General features: G+C 36.1%; 1 protein-coding gene across 7 annotated transcripts in view; it reads right to left on the bottom strand.

Annotated features, from left to right (window-relative positions):
- The window catches only part of CNTLN (centlein), a 331,161-nt gene extending 312,613 nt beyond the window's left edge, over positions 1–18,548 (bottom strand). For all 7 annotated transcript variants that reach the window (XM_032635110.1, XM_032635111.1, XM_032635112.1 and 4 more), the window contains exons 1-2: positions 18,142–18,548; positions 9,104–9,192 (exon numbers count right to left, since the gene is read on the bottom strand). In XM_032635110.1, coding sequence (XP_032491001.1) covers positions 9,104–9,192; positions 18,142–18,501 — 449 coding nt within the window. In that variant the 5' untranslated portion in view covers positions 18,502–18,548. The remainder of the gene's footprint in view (positions 1–9,103; positions 9,193–18,141) is intronic.
- Between the last annotated feature and the right edge of the window lie 420 nt (positions 18,549–18,968).

Genomic DNA, 18,968 nt, shown 5'->3' with positions numbered 1-18,968 from the left:
AATGACTACTGAATAATAAAGCAATAATTATAACAATGCATTGTTGTTTTTGTAATATTAATAGATAATATGTATAACAATACCACAAAAAGGGATTGAAGGGAATATAGCTGTATTTCAGTAATGTTTCTATATATCACTGGAATTAAGCTTGGCTAAATCTGAAGCTGATTTTGTTAAGATACATATAGCAAACCCTAGAGCATTAACTAAAAGAAAAAAATACCTCAAAAAATATAGTGAAAAATTCATTAAATTAAAATGCTACATTAGAAAATATTTATGTAATGCAAAAGAAAGATTCAAAGACATAAATACATTGAAAGTTAAGGATGAGAAAAACAATTTGCAAATAACAACCACAAGAAAGCTGGAGTAAATATACTAATATTAGACAAAATTGACTTTAAACAAAAAAGTCACTGAAGAAAAAGAGGCACATTTTATAACAAGTCCCTGACAGAGTCAATCCATCAGGAAGATATAACAGTTATAAACATATACATACCTAATAACAGAGGACAAAAATACATGAAGCAAAAATGACAGATATGAAAGAAGAAATGGACAATTCAATTATAATTGTTGGAGACTTCAATATCCTACTGTGATCGTTAATTTTATGTGTCAACTTGGAGCGTATTTTTGGATGAGATTAATGTTTAAATTGGTGGACTGTGAGTAAGCATAATGCCCTCCATAATGTAAGTGGGCTTCATCCAATCAGTTGAAGGCTTGAACAGAACAAAAAGACCAGCCTCCCTGAACAAGAAATCTCCAGCAGACTGCCTTTATCTGCACCATCGACTCTCCCAGTCTCGAACCTAGCAGCCCACACTGCAGATGTGGACTTGCCAGTCTCCAAAATCATATAAGCCAATTCTTTATAATAAGTCTCTTTCTATATATACATTCACACACATCCTTTTTGTTCTGTGCTCTCTGGAGAATCCCAATATAACCACTTTCAATAATGGATAGACAACTAGACAGAAGATCAACAAGAAAATAGAAGACCTGAGCAATACTACAAACTAGACCTGACATCATTAGAATACTCTTCTAAAATATGACAGTTAAATATATATCATTTTCAAGTGCACATGGAACATTTTCAGGATAAACCATATGCTAGGCTATTTTTAAAATACTCAATAAATGTAAAAGGTTAGAAATAATGCAAAGTATGTTCTCTGACCACAATGGAATAAAACTGGAAGTCAAATAGAAAAACTCACAAATGTGTGGAAATTAAACAATACATTATTTAAAAAGCAACGGGTCAAGAGGAAATCAAAAGACAAATCAGAAAATACTGTACGATGAGTAAAAATGAAGGGACAAAATATCAAAATGCATGGGAGGCAGCTAAAACAGTGCTTAGAAAGAAATTTATAGCTATAAATACCTATATTAAGCTAGAAGAAAGGTCCTAAGTCAACATTAGGTTTAATGTTCTACCATAAGACACTGAAAAATACAAGAGCAAACTAAACCTAAAGCAAATAGAAGGAAGGAATAAAGATTAGAGATGAAATTAATAAAATAGAGAATAGAAAAACAATACAGAAAATGAATGAAAACCAAAAGCTTGTTGTTTGAAAAGATCAACAAAACTGACAAGCCTTTAGCTATACTGATAATATTAAAAAAAAGAAAAGCCTCAAATTACCAGAATCAGAAATAAAAAAGGGTATATTACTAATAACCTAATAAAAACTAAAAAGAATTATAACGGAATACTATGAAAAACTGTACATCAGCAAATTAGATACTTAGAAGAAATGGGTGAATTTCTCGAAAAACACAAATACCAAAAGTGACTCAAGAAAAAATAAAATCCCAAGTTGACCTGTAATAGGTAAAGAAATTCAATTTGTAATAAAAAAAAATTACCCACAAACAAAAGTCTAGGGCTAGAGGGGTTCACCACTGAATTCTACCAACCGTTCAAAGAAGAATTAATACCAGTGCTTCAAAAAACCTTCCAAAAAATAGAAGAGAAGAGAATACTTCCCAACCCATTTTATAAAGCCAGTATTACCTTCATACAAAAAACACACAAAAATGTCATAAGAAAAGGAAAGTACAGACTAATACCTCTTATGAATACAGATGCAAAAGTCCTCAACAAAATACTAGCAAACCAAATCCAACAACATATTAAAAGAATTATGTATCATGATCAGGTGGAATTTATTCCAGGAATGTAAGATTGGTTTAACATCTGAAAATCAATTATTATAATAAATCATATCACTAAAATAGAAAACAAAAAGCACATGATCATCTCAATAGATACAGAAGATATACTTGGCAAAATTCAACAGCCTTTCATAATAAAAACACTTAACAAACTAGGAATAGAAGGGAACTTCCTGAACTTGCTAAAGGACATCTATGAAAAACTGAGAGATAACTTTATACTTAATGGTGAAGGAGTGGGTGCTTTCTCCCTATGATCAGGAATAAGACAAAGATGTCTGCTCTGGCCACTTCTACTCAACAGTGTATTGAAATTCTAACCAGGGCAAGTAGCCAAGAGAAAGAAATAAAAGGCATCAAGTTTGGAAAAGAGGAAACAAAACTATCTCTATTTGCAGATGACATGATCTTGTAAGTAGAAAATCCTAAGGAATCTACCCAAAAAACTAGAACTGAAAAATGAGTTCTGCACAGTTGCAGGATAAGAGATCAATGTAAAACAATCAATTGTAATCTATACACTTAAACTAAATAATCTGAAAATAAACTTAAGAAAATAATTCCATTTATAATAAAATCAGAAAGAATAAAATATTAATAAATTTATCCAAAAAGGTGCAAAACATACTCTGAAAACTATAAAACAGTATTGAAAGAAACTTTAGGACAAACAAATAGTAACTGGAAAAACATCCCATGCTCATAATATAGAAGATTTAACATTGTTAAGATGGAAACATTACCCAAACTTATCCATTAAAAGAAGAAAAAGAAGAGTAGAGGCTATTCTAAATTAGAGATATAATCCAGTGATCAACCTTAACAACACAAAAAAAAGAGATTTGGATAACACATTATGTGTCTCCTAATATGATGTGGTAAGAATCATATTACACCAAAGAAGATTTCTTTGCCAAAACATCAAACCTGAAACTGAATAAACCTCTAGGTCTCATTAAAAGTTTATGATAATTACAGAGTAAAAAAGATTATAATCAAAAAAGTCCAGAATGTGGGAAACTCTACAGGATAAATAATCCAACTGATTCCAAAAATAAGTTGCAAATAAAAAGAGAGAAAGACGGAGAGGAGGAAAAGGAACCTGTACAGTCAGTAGGTAGACTATGTTTGAGTCCTCATAGAAACAAACCATCTTTCAAAAAAAGTTATTAGAGAATTGGAGAAATCTGAAAACTGGATATTTTATTACATTAGGGAACAACTATAGAATTCTAAGTATGATACAGATATCATGGTTATGTTTTTAAAAGGCCTTATCTTTTAGAGATGGAGTCAATCCTTATTCATAGATTCAGAATTTGTGAACTTTCCTACTCACTAAAACTTATTTTAAGCCTAAAATCAATACCATTGTACTTTTTCAGTCATTTGCAGACATGCAGAAAGTGGTGAAAAATTTAAGTCACCTGAACCACATGTTCCCAGCTGAGGTCAAACAAGGGGATGCTCTGTCTTCTTATTTCAGCTCTCATACTATAAACAAGTATTCTTCTCATGGTCTATCTAGTACCACATTTTTCACATTTCTGCCCTTCTGTTGATGATTTCACTGTTTCAAATGACCACTAAGCATAGTGCTGAAGTGCTGTCTAGAGTTCCTAAGTGCAAGAAGGCTGTGACTTGCATATGGAGAAAAAATTGTGTTAGATAAACTGTGTTCAGGCATGAGTTACAGTACCATGGGTCATGAGCTCAGTAGTAATAAATAAACAATATATATTAAATAAGATGTCTTTAAATAGAAACACATGTAAAGCAAGGTTATATGTTGATCAGTTGACAAAATGTTGTGACCAGAGGCTCATAGGAACTTAATCCTTTATCTCTCCTAGGAGCAATATTTCCACGTTTGCTAATTCAGTGTTCACATGACTTTATAAAACATAACTCCTGTGAATAACAAGAACTGACTGTAAACACCAATGGAATTGTGGGTAACATAACAGGATGTCTGGGATTTCCCTCAAAATAATCTACTGTGGTAGAGGGAGCAGAGGAGCAGAAAGGAAGTAGAAGTTTATAGATGAAACAAGATTGGTCATGTGCTGATAATTGTCCAAGCTGGTTGATGAGTAAACATGGGAGTTCATTAGTGTATTCTCTCTACCCTTGCATCAAATTAAAATTTTCCATAATAAAAACACAGGCACACAAAAAACAAAAATATGTAAACAGACACCCCACCAAAAAACTTACAAGGACATTATAATAGAGTACCAAAAAGGCAAAAAAGTAAAGAATTATTGATAAGACCAGCATTTTTCCAAATGGGTACCAAGGGCATTTGAAGCAGTACAGGCATACCTCATTTTATTGCACTTTGCTTTACTGCGCTTCACAAATACTGCATTTTACAAATTGAAGGTTTGTGGAAACCCTGCATCAAGCCAGTCTACCAGCGCCATTTTTCCAACAAAATTTACTTCATGTCTTTGGGTCACATTTTGGTAATTCTCACAATATTTCAAACTTTTTCATTATTATATTTGTTACGATAATCTGTGATCAGTGAGTGATCTTTGATGTTACTATTGAAAAAAGGGTATAACTCTCTGAAGACTCAGATGACAGCATTTTTAGCAATATTTTTAAATTGCGTACATTGTTTTTTAGACATAATGTTGTTGCACACTTAACAGACTACAGTATAAACATAACTTTTATATGCACTTGAAAACAGAAAATTTGTGTGACTTGCTTTACTGCAATATTCACTTTACTACAGTGGTCTGGAACTGAACCCTCAAAGTCTCTGAGGGTTATTTAATTGAGTGGGATTATCCTATTTATTTCAGGATGTTTAGCAATCCCGGCCTCCATCTACTATGTCATTGGCACCACTGGTTAAAACCAGTGATTCTGGCAAAGCTTTATCCACAAGGCCATTTATCACAGCATCATCATACAATTTTCATAAAAAAAGGAACCTTAATGTACAACAAGACACTGATTAAATAATATGGCATATCAAAATAATAGAATATATTGTAACTCTAAAAATATTTTCTTTTGAATAATAATTATATTCCTCTTGAAAATAATGAACTGACAACATGTCACTGACTTGCCCAAATCACACTGCCTTGAGTCTATTAGCCTGGAAATAAGAAAAGGGGTCCAAAACGGACAAATATCTGAAAGACAGAAGGATGGACTCGCTGAGACAAACCCAGAGGAGAAAAATCCAAATCCAAATAGTGTCTATAATGGAAAAGGAAGCTATTTTTTTCTGGAAGAGGCTCAGATAGGCTCTAATTACCCAATTAGTAAGTATGGAGAGCAGAAGTCCACAGGAATCAAGATGGCTAAGGAACCATTAATCAAAAATCTGGGCTTCCCATTCATCCATGTTCAGAACAGCTACCTGCAGTATTTGCCTATAACAAATGGCCCAAGGCTACTTTCAAAAGAACCATGTTCCTGAAAAAGGTCCCCACTACGGTTGTTGGGACAAACAATACAATCAGAGAAGGGACTGACTTAAAAGCCTACTTCTCATTCTGTACAGTGAAGCCCATTTGCCATACATCCCTCAGGAAAGCTTGTTGATAGTCCCCTCCCTTCTCTTACACAATGCCCATAGTCAATCCTTTCATTCAGATGAGAAACCTCTTGGTAACAGTTATATAAAAATGCAAAGTAAACTCATTAAAAGCAACATTTCTACATGAAGCAATATAGACCTTCATACAAAAACATGAACAGTCAGTAAAGAATCATCATACACTTGAAGAAAACTATCAGCATTGAAGTAAAAGAGTAGGAACAAACAGAAGTTACCCAACAGGAAACAAAGGTAATGTAAGAAACAGAGAAGAACTTAAAAATTATAATCAGAAAGATTAAAAACTTATCCATTTAAAGAAGACTGCTATGAAAAAGGAAAAATCAAATAAGAAATTTCTTAGAAGTAAAATTTCTAAAACTAAAAAAAAAATCAAATAACTAAATAGGGTAAATGGAAAAAAATCCATGTACTGATGGAAGAAAATGTAAGAAGACCATTCAGGAGACAAAACTAAAAGATGGAAAATATGACAGAAAAGAAGGCCAAGTCCAGAAGGTCCAATCCCTAATATAGTACAGAAGGAAAGAACAGACAAGGGGGAAAATATGAGAATCATATTTTTCTTCAATTGAAATAAAATCTCCAGTCTTGATATTGAAAGAACCCACAAAGGCTGAGAAGTTTGAATTTTTAAAAGACTCAAATTAAAAGATGATGTTGAAATTTTAAAATATCATATATATGAAGAGAAAATCCTAAAAACTTCAAGCAAGCTACCTAGAAAGAAATAAGAATCTCACTTGCACTGGGATCACACATACACTTGATAACACCACTGTATGCTAAAAGAAGATAACAAAGCTATACTTCAAAAAATCTGAGGGAAATTAAATGTACTTAAAATTTTATGTTCAGCTAAAGTATCAACCAAACATAAGGACAAAAGAAAGACATTTTAGGCACAGAAGGAGTCAGAAAGTGGACCACTTATGCATCCCTTCTGAGAAAAAAATTTTGAAAACATAATCCAACAAAAGAAAAAGGAAGACATAGGATCTTAGAAACTGTGGCAGTAGTTCAGGAGTACAATAAGAAGAAATCCTAGGATGGCAGCTATGAGTAGGTTTAGAAAGCAATTGGCCAAAATTCATACCATAAACCAAAGGGCCCAAGGAAGAATGTCTTCAGCCCATTATTCAAATGTCTGAACACTGACATTCTTTATGCTAAGAAATAGCAGAAAAGAAAGGCAATTAGAAATTCCAGGGGGAAAAAATGTTGTCCAGGAAGACCAAGGCACAAATATAAAATAACTTAAATGTAGCATAATTTGGGTAATTAATGGACTATAAAGAAAGATATTCTATTTGACTTTGATATTTGGAATATTCTTTTTTTGTCATACCATTTCCCTTATCAACAGGTCTAAACACACTACATGGTTCTCAAGGAAATAATACTTACATAATTATAAAATTATAAATGCAAATTACAAGTTTCCAATTTAAAAGTCAATTCAAATTCCAAGGTATCTCATGTGGACATCAGAATTACCTGGACATCAGATCTATGGACACCAGAATTACCTGGAAAGCTTATTTTAAAGACTCCTGGGCCTCATCCCTAAAGATTCAGTAGATCAGGGGAAAGTTCCAGAGACCTGCATTTTAAGAAATTTTCCAGTCCCCAAGGAAAAGAGGAAATTCTCTTCCAAGGAGGAGCCACTCGGCAGTGGACCTGAAGAGGCTGCTGCCAGCAAGAGCAGCAGCTCCAAGAAAAAGAGAAAGCTCCAAAAGCTATCCCAGGAAAATTAGAATGGACATTTCCCTAGTAGGGCATAACTTGCAGAGATATTTCTCAACCCATCCCCTATAGCCCAATAAAAATTTTAAAAATTAAAAAATTTTAAAAAAGAAATTTTCCAAGTATACCTTATGCACATTAAATTTTCAAGATTATAGCTGTAAAGCAGTAATCTCCAAAATTTTCCATTACATATCTTATGAGCAAAAGGCTTTTGAGTACCCACCCCAAAATATATGTGTATATTTATTTATAAATTGTTGATATAATTTTATGTGACCATATATTATAAAATATGAAAAATAAAAATCTTCAAGAATGAGAAAGATGACCTAACAATAATTTATTATTTGGTTCTGTCTCAACCAAGAGTAAAGGGAAAATTAAGAATCGCTTTAGAAAGTTGTAAAAAATAAACAAATTAGAAAGTTGAAAAATGTATACAACTAAAAGGAGAGGAGGATAATGAAAGAATCACAGAAATGACAAAAGAAATCCCAAGAATATATCTTCTGAAGTCTTATTCTGCTAAAAAACAGTAAAACTGAGAGTGATCACATTTAATCTCTAGAATGACTGAGGAACTAATAAGGGTACTTCAACAAAATACTTAATTCTGATCATCAAAAGGAAAATCTCATTGATGAATTAGACATACAAGACCATGAGAAGAAACTAATTATTCTGTTTTAAGATTTCACGATAACCAAGGATGGTAAAATTAGCCATGGGTATGTATCATAGATTTTTCAAAGTCAAATTCCAGACAATATTAGAAAGATCCCAGGGCTAGCGACTCCAAAGGTGAATATACTTCAAGTTATCAAAAACTGATATTCAGATTATATAATCATAATTCCAATTAAAAAAAAGAAAAGGCAACCATATGCTTAGCTTCTCATTTAGGAAATATAATGATATCCATTTAATAGGAAAGCAAGTGTTTTAATTGCTATCTATGTGTCATGAGACTACTGTATACCAAATGTTTGATAAGAAGTACCCAGCATCACTCCACTGTTTCTAATGACCAAGGAGAGGCCCAATAATCTATAGTTAAATGACTGGGCATCCCCTCCAGGGTAATATGGAAATCTCTCAACCTATTCTAGAACACTTACTCTACTCTGGCAAGGTCAACCCAGGCTCTCAAGTACACACTGCAATTATCTTAGGGGAAAACTGAGCCATGTCTAGGAAGGATCATGTCTAGGAAGTTGCCTACAGGGTCAGTCTCTGAAGCCAAACAACAGGAACTTCTCCAATTTTTAAAGTTGAGTAGTAAGAGCTTAAAATATATACACACACACACAAACACATACACACAAAGTGTCTCTCTTACCTGCAAACTTCCCAAATATGTCAGAATATGAGAAGATAAGGCCTAGCTGTACTTAGCAAACTGACACACCTTGAAATAAATCCAGTAATTATATGATGCTCAACATTCCTTTGGAAATCAAATGAATCTCTTCAGGGGATTAATGCCAAGTGTTAATTTTAATAATGAAGAAAAACAAATTCAACAAACTAAATACTGATGAAAAAAATAACTTGGAAACTCACCTTTCCACAACCAAACTGATTGCTTGCGTGAGATCTGGGTTTGTCACCTGGAGACGTTTCCACAAAGACCATATGAATTCTTTATCAGCCTTAAAGAAATAAAAGACATTTTAAATTCATTGCTTTGTAGCTACAGCAGAGAAGGCAAGATACTGCATTAAATTAAAAAATGAAAAACGTAATTACTTGATCCCTAGTTCTATAACTATAACACAGATTCTTGAAAAGTATAATGGGAAAGCTTTATTTTAAAAAGTTCTTACACTGGTAACCCACATTTATTTTACTATTTCTCCTACTCACATCTGAGGGCGCAAATGCTGAAGGGCTGAATATCAAGATAAATTTGTTCTAAAATGAGACTGTCCTCTAACTATTGCTCCAATTTTCAGCTGCCCTTTTCAGCAAAATTCCTTGAAACAGCTGCCTACAATCATGGTCTCTTCTTCCTCACTCCCCATTCACTCTGTAACCTCCTCCAGTCAGACTTCCCTCCCCACCATAACGATAAAATCATTTTTCAAGGTCCTCTATATTGTCAATTCTTAATAGGCATCTCAAAGTTAATTTATCCAGAATAAAGTTTTTGACTTCCTACCCTCTCACAAACCTGCCCTCTCTGCATATCAGTAAATGACACCACCACCTACTTATTGTTTAAAAACTTAAGATCTAGGAGTCAATCTTGGTTGCTCTCTTTCTTCACATTTCATATCCAAACCATTAGTAAATCCTATTAGCCTTACCTACAAAATATATCCCAATTCTGAACACTTCTACCTAGTACAAGTGGAACAAGTACTATCCACCATCTTACTATGAGTCAACTCCACCGCTTGCCTAGCTCCCTACAATGGTCCCCTGGGTTCCTTACAGCTCAAAATCGTCCAGTGGATTTCCATCAGATTAGGAAAACAATCCAAACTCTACCAAGGCCACATGACCCTACACATCTGGCACTCCAGCCTCATCTATCACTCACCCTCTTGTTCACAGGGACCTTCTGGCTCTACTTGTACCAGGTCCTTTTAAATATACAATCTACCAGATTTTCATGTACATTATTACCTCATGTCGCTCAGGTCTTTGTTTAAATGTTACCTCTTCAAGAGAAGAGGAGTCTTCCCTAACTACTATATTTATAGCCACCAAAACCCACAAATCTCTGGTAACCCCTTACCCTGTTTAATTTTTTTTTTCAAGTCACATTTCATTTTATAATACTATATTTGTTTGGTAGTTTATTTGTTTGGTTTTACTTCTGTGACATCATCCATTCTCCCCTTCCTCTTAGTAACAGAAACCATTTTTGATCTTTGCTGCCAACTAAGACTGGCCTCTCTTGCCTATGGGCTCTGTGACTGAGTTCTGCCAATTAAATATAAGAAATGTCATTGGAAACCTTAAAATTGGACTTAAGTCTACCAAATGTGTTACAATTATTTGTTCCCAGTATGTTGTTGCTTATTTGACTTTATTTATGATGGAGATTTTTTGGGAAAAGGTAGTTATTATTTTTATATATTCAAACTTATCTTTTTCATTATGGCTTATGGTTTTCTTCTACAAGTTAGAAAAAGGCCTTCTCTACTCCAAGATTGGAAATATATTTACCCATACTTACTTCCTAAATTTTTATGTTTTCAGTTTTTAATGTTCAAATCTTTCATTTTGTTTGACTGTTTTTTAAAGACTTTGACAGCCGGAGTACTGCAAAGTACTACCTTACCTAACTATTCTTATATGTCATACTTTATCTTTTAGAAGCAAGAATTCAGCATTTAGGTATTAAAATGATTTCAGTTAAGGACAAGAAATGTCAATATATAGAGAAATTACATGTCATAAACCTCTGGTGAAGGAAAAGTTAAACTATGTAAAATTATGTGCTCTTTTAAAAGGTATGTTGATGAAACTACAAAATCCCTGAAACCAATGTTATCTGGAGATTTATCTTATAGCTTGCTTCAAAACAAAAGAGTAACAAAAAAAGAAAACTACAGACCAATATCACTGATGAACAGAGATACAAAAAACCTCAACAAACTACTAGCAAACAGAATCCAACAGCACATTAAAAGGATCATACAACGTGATCACGTGGGGTTTAGCCAAGGAATGCAAGGATTCTTTAACATACGCAAATCAATCAATGTGATAAACCATATTAACAAATTGAAGGAAAAAAACCATACCATCATCTCAATAGACGCAGAAAAAGCTTCCAACAAAATTCAACACCCATTTATGATATAAACCCTCCAGAAAATAGGCACAGAGGGAACTTACCTCAATATAAAAAGGCCATATATGACAAACCAACAGCCAACACTGTTCTCAATGGTGAAAAACTGAAATCATTGCCACTAAGATCAGGAACAAGACAAGGTTGCCCACTCTCACCACTATTATTCAACATAGTTTTGGAAGTTTTAGCCCCAGCAATCAGAGAAGAAAAAGAAATAAAAGGAATCCAAATCGGAAAAGAAGAAGTAAAACTGTCACTGTTTGCAGACGACATGATACTGTAGAGAATCCTAAAGATGCTACCAGAAAACTATTAGATCAGTGAATTTGGAAAGTAGCAGGATACAAAATTAATGCACAGAAATGTCTTGTATTCCTATACACTAATGATGAAAAATCTGAAAGAAAATTAATGAAACACTCCCACTTACCAATGCAACAAAAAGAATAAAATACCTAGGAATAAACCTAAGGAGACAAAAGACCTGTATGCAGAAAACTATAAGACACTGATGAAAGTAATTAAAGATGATACAAACAGATGGAGAGATATGCCATGTTCTTGGACTGGAAGAATCAAGACATTAATCAAGACAGTATGGTACCCGCACAAAAACAGAAATATAGATCAATGGAACAGGACAGAAAGTCCAAAGATAAACCCATGCACATATGGTCACCTTATTTTTGATAAAGAAGGCAAGAATATACAGTGGAGAATAGACAGCCTCTTTAATAAGTGGTGCTGGGAAAAATGGCTAGATACATGCAGAAGAATGAAATTAGAATACTTCCTAACACCATACACAAAAATAAACTCAAAATGGATTAAAGACCTAAATGTAAGGCCAGACACTATAAAACTCTTAGAGAAAAACATAGGCAGAACACTCTATGACATAATCACAGCAAGATCTTTTTTGACCCACCTCCTAGAGAAATGGAAATAAAAACAAAAATAAACAAATGGGACCTAATGAAGCTTAAAAGCTTTTGCACAGAAAAGGAAACTATAAACAAGACGAAAAGACAACCCTCAGAATGGGAGAAAATATTTGCAAGTGAAACAACTGACAAAACAATTAATCTCCAAAATATACAGGCAAGTCATGTATATGACCTAAACAGACTTTTCTCCAAAGAAGATATAGAGATTGCCAACAACCACACGAAAGGATGCTGAACATCACTAATCATTAGAGGAATGCAAATCAAAACTACAATGAGGTATCACCTCACACCAGTCAGAATGGCCATCATCAAAAAATCTACAAACAGTAAATGCTAGAAAGGGTGTGGAGAAAAGGGAACCCTCTTGCACTGTTGGTGGGAATGTAAATGGATACAGCCACTATGGAGAACAGTATGGAGCTTCCTTAGAAAACTAAAAATAGAACTACCATATGACTCAGCAATCCCACTACTGGGCATGTACCCTGAGAAAACCATAATTCAAAAAGAGTCATGTACCACAATGTTCATTGCAGCTCTATTTACAATAGCCAGGACATGGAAGCAACCTAAGTGCCCATCGACAGATGAATGGATAAAGAAGATGTGGCACATATACACAATGGAATATCAGCCATAAAAAGAAACAAAACTGAGTTATTTGTAGTGAAGTGGATGGAGCCAGAGTCTGTCATACAGAGTGAAGTAAGTCAGAAAGAGAAAAACAAATACCATATGCTAACATATATATAAGGAATCTAAAAAAAAAGCGGGGGGGGGCTTCCCTGGTGGCACAGTGGTTGAGAGTCCGCCTGCAGATGCAGGGGACATGGGTTCGTGCCCCGGTCCGGGAGGATCCCACATGCCGCGGAGCAGCTGGGCCCGTGAGCCATGGCCTCTGAGCCTGTGCGTCCAGAGCCTGTGCTCCGCAACGGGAGAGGCCACAGAAGTGAGAGGCCCGTGTACCGCAAAAAAAAAAAAAAGGTTCTGAAGAACCTAGGGGCAGGATAGGAATAAAGACGCAGATGTAGAGAATAAACTTGAGGACACAGGGAGGGGGAAGGGTAAGCTGGGACGAAGTGAGACAGTGGCATGGACATACACTACCAAATGTAAAATAGATAGCTAGTGAGAAGGAGCCACATAGCACAGGGAGATCAGCTCAGTGCTTTGTGTCCACCGAGAAGGGTACGATAGGGAGGGTGGGAGGGAGACGCAAGAGGGAGGGGATATGGGGATGTATGTATACATATAGCTGATTCACTTTGTTATACAGCAGAAACTAACACACCATTGTAAAGCAGTTATACTCCAATAAAGATGTTAAAAAAAAATAGTAAAGAGTCACATGTATTTTTCACCTCAACTCCTCTACCTAAAATACTAAGCAAGAAAGGGTAACGAAAGTAAAAACTTTAAAAAAAGTAGGTTTTCAACATTTACAAAATAACTGAGTTACTCCAGCTTAAGTAAGTGTGACTTACTAATAAAGGACTTAGCTCTAATACAGTTAGAAGGACAAAGTAAGAAATCAATAAATATCTGATGAAAAAAATCTTTACATATTAATTTATACATTTTTTTTTCTCTTTCTTTTTGCTATTGTTATGGTTAATGGTTATTTCACATCTCCTCTTTAATCCCCACCAAGGAGAAAGTAACAACAAACTCTCCTTAAATTGCTTTTATCATAGAGGCCAGAAAAAAAAGCAACCAGAAGAAAAGACTCCTCCAGAAACAGTCTATTGTTAATTTATAACTACAATTTATACCCAGAAGTCACTAGGGGGAGAACTTTCTAATTTCCAAATTTCTCTATTAAACTTCAGTTATTAATTTCTTTTGTTATTAACTTATGATCAGCAATGGTATTCAGATTTTGTCACCTAAAAATACTCAAATGTATAAGTGATACTTGACTTGAGAAAAAAGAAGTTCTTTTGTGAGCAATAAAATGCTACAAATGGATTGTGGGACTATTGTACAATATGTATTAGTTTTTTAAGTTTTTTAGTTATTTAAATGCTATATAATCTTCAATGTGGATTATACCTCTAATTATTAAAAAGATGCTCCTTCATATACAAAAAGAAACAAAGCCCCCAAAAAACACAAAACTAGTTTCCAAACTATTCCACACATTATTAAAACAAGGAAACTAACTACTACCAACCATATTATCTTTATATTTTCCTTTCCTTTGGGTACTTAAAATGTTCTTTTCAAAAATTAAAAGTAAAAATCCTTAAATATTACTCATTATAAAATACCTTATTCTTACTACAAAACTTCCACACAGAATCAAATAATTTAAAATATAAATTTAAAAATACTACTCCTTCTCACAAAGTTTATTAAACTTAGCCAATGAGAGCTGACTAAATGCCCGAAGATTTGGGTCTGAGTTATCTTAGCAGTGGATTGGCTTTGACTTTCACTTATCAACATGGAAATAAATATCAACTTTACAGACACAGACACACAAAATTATCTTTTTCACTGGGTACCTACTCTCCCACCACCTAGTTTAGTATATGCCAACATAATAGGCCCTCGATTGACCTCTACTGCAGGAATGAATTCAACAAACATATGAAAACTATTTTCTATATTTAAACAAATTAATTTCCTACCAGAACTCAAAGAAAACAATGGAAAGAGTTTAATTACAAAGTATGGCACAAACTAGCCACTCACTAAATTATTATGAAAAATAACTGTACAAAAAGATTCATCTATTAGAATACAGCTCCTAACAACAGTGAGAATTCTAATTATACAACATGTTCTCAAATTTTTTTTCTTTTTTTGACCGTGCTGCACCACATACAGGGTCTTAGTTTTCTCACCAGGGATCAAACCTGCACCCCCTGCAGTGGAAGCGGGGAGTCTTAACCACTGGACAGCCAGGGAAGTCCCTCAATTTTGCTTTTTCTTTGTGAATGACTGGACAAGGTTTCCACACACCTAAATGTCTACTAAAAAATGTAACTGGTTGATTTCTCTAGTTATATACTCTTAATTCCAACATCACATACATCATGAAAGTTAATTTCATCATGAAAGTTGGAGTAATGCACATATATTTCATTTAAATGCCATAATATATCTTTACCTGAAATTGGTATATAGGTTTAGTAAATATTTTTGGCTGTGACTAAAATGAGAAATATGGTTTGAGATATACATAAATTTGTGTGTGTGTGTACACCAGTGTGTGTGTCTATACATATATACATTACACATACATAACTTTTTCTCATCTGATATTCTAAAAGTGGTAAAAAATGTGCACATACACATACCGACAACCCCATTCTTGGTCACAAATAGACCACAATCTTGAAATACAAAATCAAAATTAAGAGTATGGTGAAGTTAGGTTCTAAATCAGTGAATAAAGCATGACTGTCATGAACCTGAAATTGATCTTTGGAGTACCTTTGAAAGTTCCTTAGAAAATGCTAGATTTGGAAGCTAACCTATTCTCAGTAAATCCAATACGAACAACTTTTCTTCCCACACTGAAATCAACCACTTTTTCTTCATCTAAGTATGTGTATGTTGCTTGCTAACCTGGGGCCATACGAAAAAAAGTTTAAATATCACAATCACATAGAGTAGGATGAGATACTCATATTAAGAGAAACAGTTGAAACAGAGATTGTTTTCTATTACATGCTTATTCTGAGTCATTCCAATGGACTGGAATGGTACATGGCATCACTTTCTTTTTCTTCACCAAGCACATATAATTGAATTCCTGTAAGTTAAACGTGGGAGAAAACCAACTAATTTAAATGAAGCTGCAACTTATGACCAGAGACTAATTAATTAGTGGGGTTCTTTTTCCCAAACTGTGCATTTTACCCATTACTGGACTGTGAAATTAATTTAGTAGATATTAGCAGCACTTTCTTAAATAATAGATTTTAAAAGAAAACATCAGAGTTCAGGACACACAGGGTAAATATTCTTTCTGAAATTATATGCATGTGTATGTGTGTCTACTTACTAGGTTGACATGTAAAATGAATTTCTTATCTTGGGTACAATTTTTGAGAGCTGTGGAAAACACAGGGGTTAATACTATGTATTCTTGGGTACTGTGATTTCTAGCTTAATATATAAGTGGAAGAACTAATTTTAAAAATGTAAAAGTGAATGTTTAATTACTTAAATGCTTTTTATAAAACAATTCAATTATTATGTCTCCCAAATTTCCCCAAAAGCAGGAGTATGATTGACTGAAGTTTTATGGTATGGGATAGTGCCAACATCATCTCACATTACTGGAATGCCTATGATCATCTAACAGTGTCAGTACTATAAAATCTCAAGAACCATTGTTCTAGGCTACCTATGACCATCTCAATTCTTACATCTTCCGTAGTCCCATTTTGAAAGAATATAATAGTTAAAGGATTGGGGGAAGAGGGTCACTGGGCTGTTTCCAACAGACTGATTTCTTAATCAAGTCAGTCACAAAACTAAACATCTTAGTTCCTTATCCAGCTCAGGGCATAACTATGGTAAATACAGCGTAAGGGGTAGCAGAGAAAGGGTGTAGAAGATATGGGCAAATAGCATCTTAGATTAGGACTTGCCAAAGTAACAAAGCCCTTTATCATGGATTCACATCTTTAAACTACCCAAAGGTGAAGACTGAGATGACAAAACGCTTTCATTCCTTGGTGTCTTTTATTTATCCCTTTGCTCCTTACCCAGTGAAGAATAGAGAATGGAAAGTCAAAAGGAGGCAGTCACATAATACCTCCCCAACTTGTTTAAGCAAAGACATATTCAATTTGAACAAGACTGCTGTGTTTTTACATCTTTGACTCAATCAGTAAAATCCTGCAAAAGAATCCAATAGAATTATGAGAATGAACTTCAGGAATTTTTATTAATCTAAACTTATGATATTGTTTATAAAGTTACCTTGTTGTTTAGCAGTTCTTAATTGTTTCTGTCTTGAAGACAGAATGACTCAAAGATCTACTGTTGAGTGAATTCCCAACATTTAGTCACCCAACCCTGTTAAAGGTTCTGGTAAATTCGGAGAAGAGATGGTGGTAAGGATGCAAAACTATAAAGGAAAATCAAATCTTTCTGAACATGAGTAGTCAAGCCATCTTTGGTATATACGAACTCTACAAATAACAGGAAAGTAATGTTAAAGCAATTGATTTAGTAAATGCTTTTCCCAGGCAAGATGAAAATGAGATTTCTCTCTCCAGAAGTATGGAATTAACATAGTTGGTTAATAAATATTAAGCATATCTACTGTGAATGAAAATTCCCAGCCTGAGACTCCCTAAAAATTATTGGTCTGTTTTAACAACTTAAGTTTTACTTAAGAACAAGGGCAAGTGTGGGTTTGACAATTAAAAACAGGCTCCTTCATCCATGGGTTTTATTTCAATAAGAGTGTTTCCACTTTCCCGTTCCACATTTCAACTCAGGGACTGCACTCCTGCTGCACCAAGTACCACTGCAGTCACGACACAGACCTTGGGCTTGGGGGCGGTAGGGGTGCGACTGCGCGTTTTGGTGGGATCCAAGTGAGGTCAACCAAACCCAGGGCGCCTCGGCCGACCCTGCCCGCCCACTGTCCGGAGAAGGGCGGGAGACCGAGGTCGGCGAGCCGGGCGAGGCCGCCTCCCTCAGCCCAGAGCTGCGGGCCAGGCTGGGTGTGGGAGCCGGCACCGGGCGCCGCCGGGCGGAGGTGGGTGGGTCCCAAACCCGCGCAGCTACGCAGCCGAAGGCAGAAGGAGACGGGCGCACTTCCCCACCCCGGCCCGGCTGTGGAGGGGAAAGACGGGCGGCCACCTCGATACCTGACACAGGGCCAGCTCCTCCTTTACGCTGCTCAGCTCTTCCTCCAGCAGCTGCGTCCGGGTCACCATCGCCTCCTCTACCGAGATGCCCTCTAGTCGCATGGACCCCATGGGCGCGCTGTGGAGGGGAGCCTGAGCCGCAGCTGTCCTCCCTGGCCCTCGCTGGCCCTCTGACCCTTCTTCGCCCCGCCGGGGTAAATCGCTTTTGTCCATGACGCCCTCCCGCGCTGCGCCCGCAAGACCCGAAGTGTCGCTTAGCACTTCGTGTGCCACAGCTCCCAGCCCAACACGTGGGGACCCGGGCCCCAACTGTCGCGCGGCGGGCGGAGGGAGCTGTGAGGGCGGCAAGCGCGCCGCCATGGCCGCGGCTACTAACGGGTCAAGTTCCCTCTAGGAAACTCCTCCTCCCCTTCCCCGTCCTAGCGAGCCCGAAGCTCCGAGCTGCGCATGCGCCCGACTTTTCCCGCCTTGGCGCGCGGCGTTTCGCGCTCGCGGGTCCTGGCTGGCTTCCCACGGGCCGCGCGCCCGGGGCGAGTGTTAGCGGCGCACGCGCCGTGGCCCGAGGAGTCAGGCGGCTCCGCCCCGCGCACCACCCCCGCGTGCCCTGGTCAGTCTTTAACCTGCAACGTCACGGCTTCCCGCACGCCTAAAACCCTACCCGCCGCTTTGCGCCTAGCTTACATCCCACTTCTTAAAGCCTTCCTTGACAAGCTCCTACCCCCAAATGATCCCTAACTGTGAATTCCTCTGCCTTCAAGGCCCCTGCCAACTCGTTTGTCACGTTTCATTGACCGCCCTGTAGTGTTAGTTATAGGGCTAATCCCTCC

Source organism: Phocoena sinus, chromosome 6 (genome assembly GCF_008692025.1).
Source record: "Phocoena sinus isolate mPhoSin1 chromosome 6, mPhoSin1.pri, whole genome shotgun sequence".
Lineage (NCBI taxonomy): Eukaryota > Metazoa > Chordata > Mammalia > Artiodactyla > Phocoenidae > Phocoena > Phocoena sinus.
Note: the sequence above shows the minus strand (reverse complement) of the source record. Positions and strands in the feature narration are given on the sequence as shown.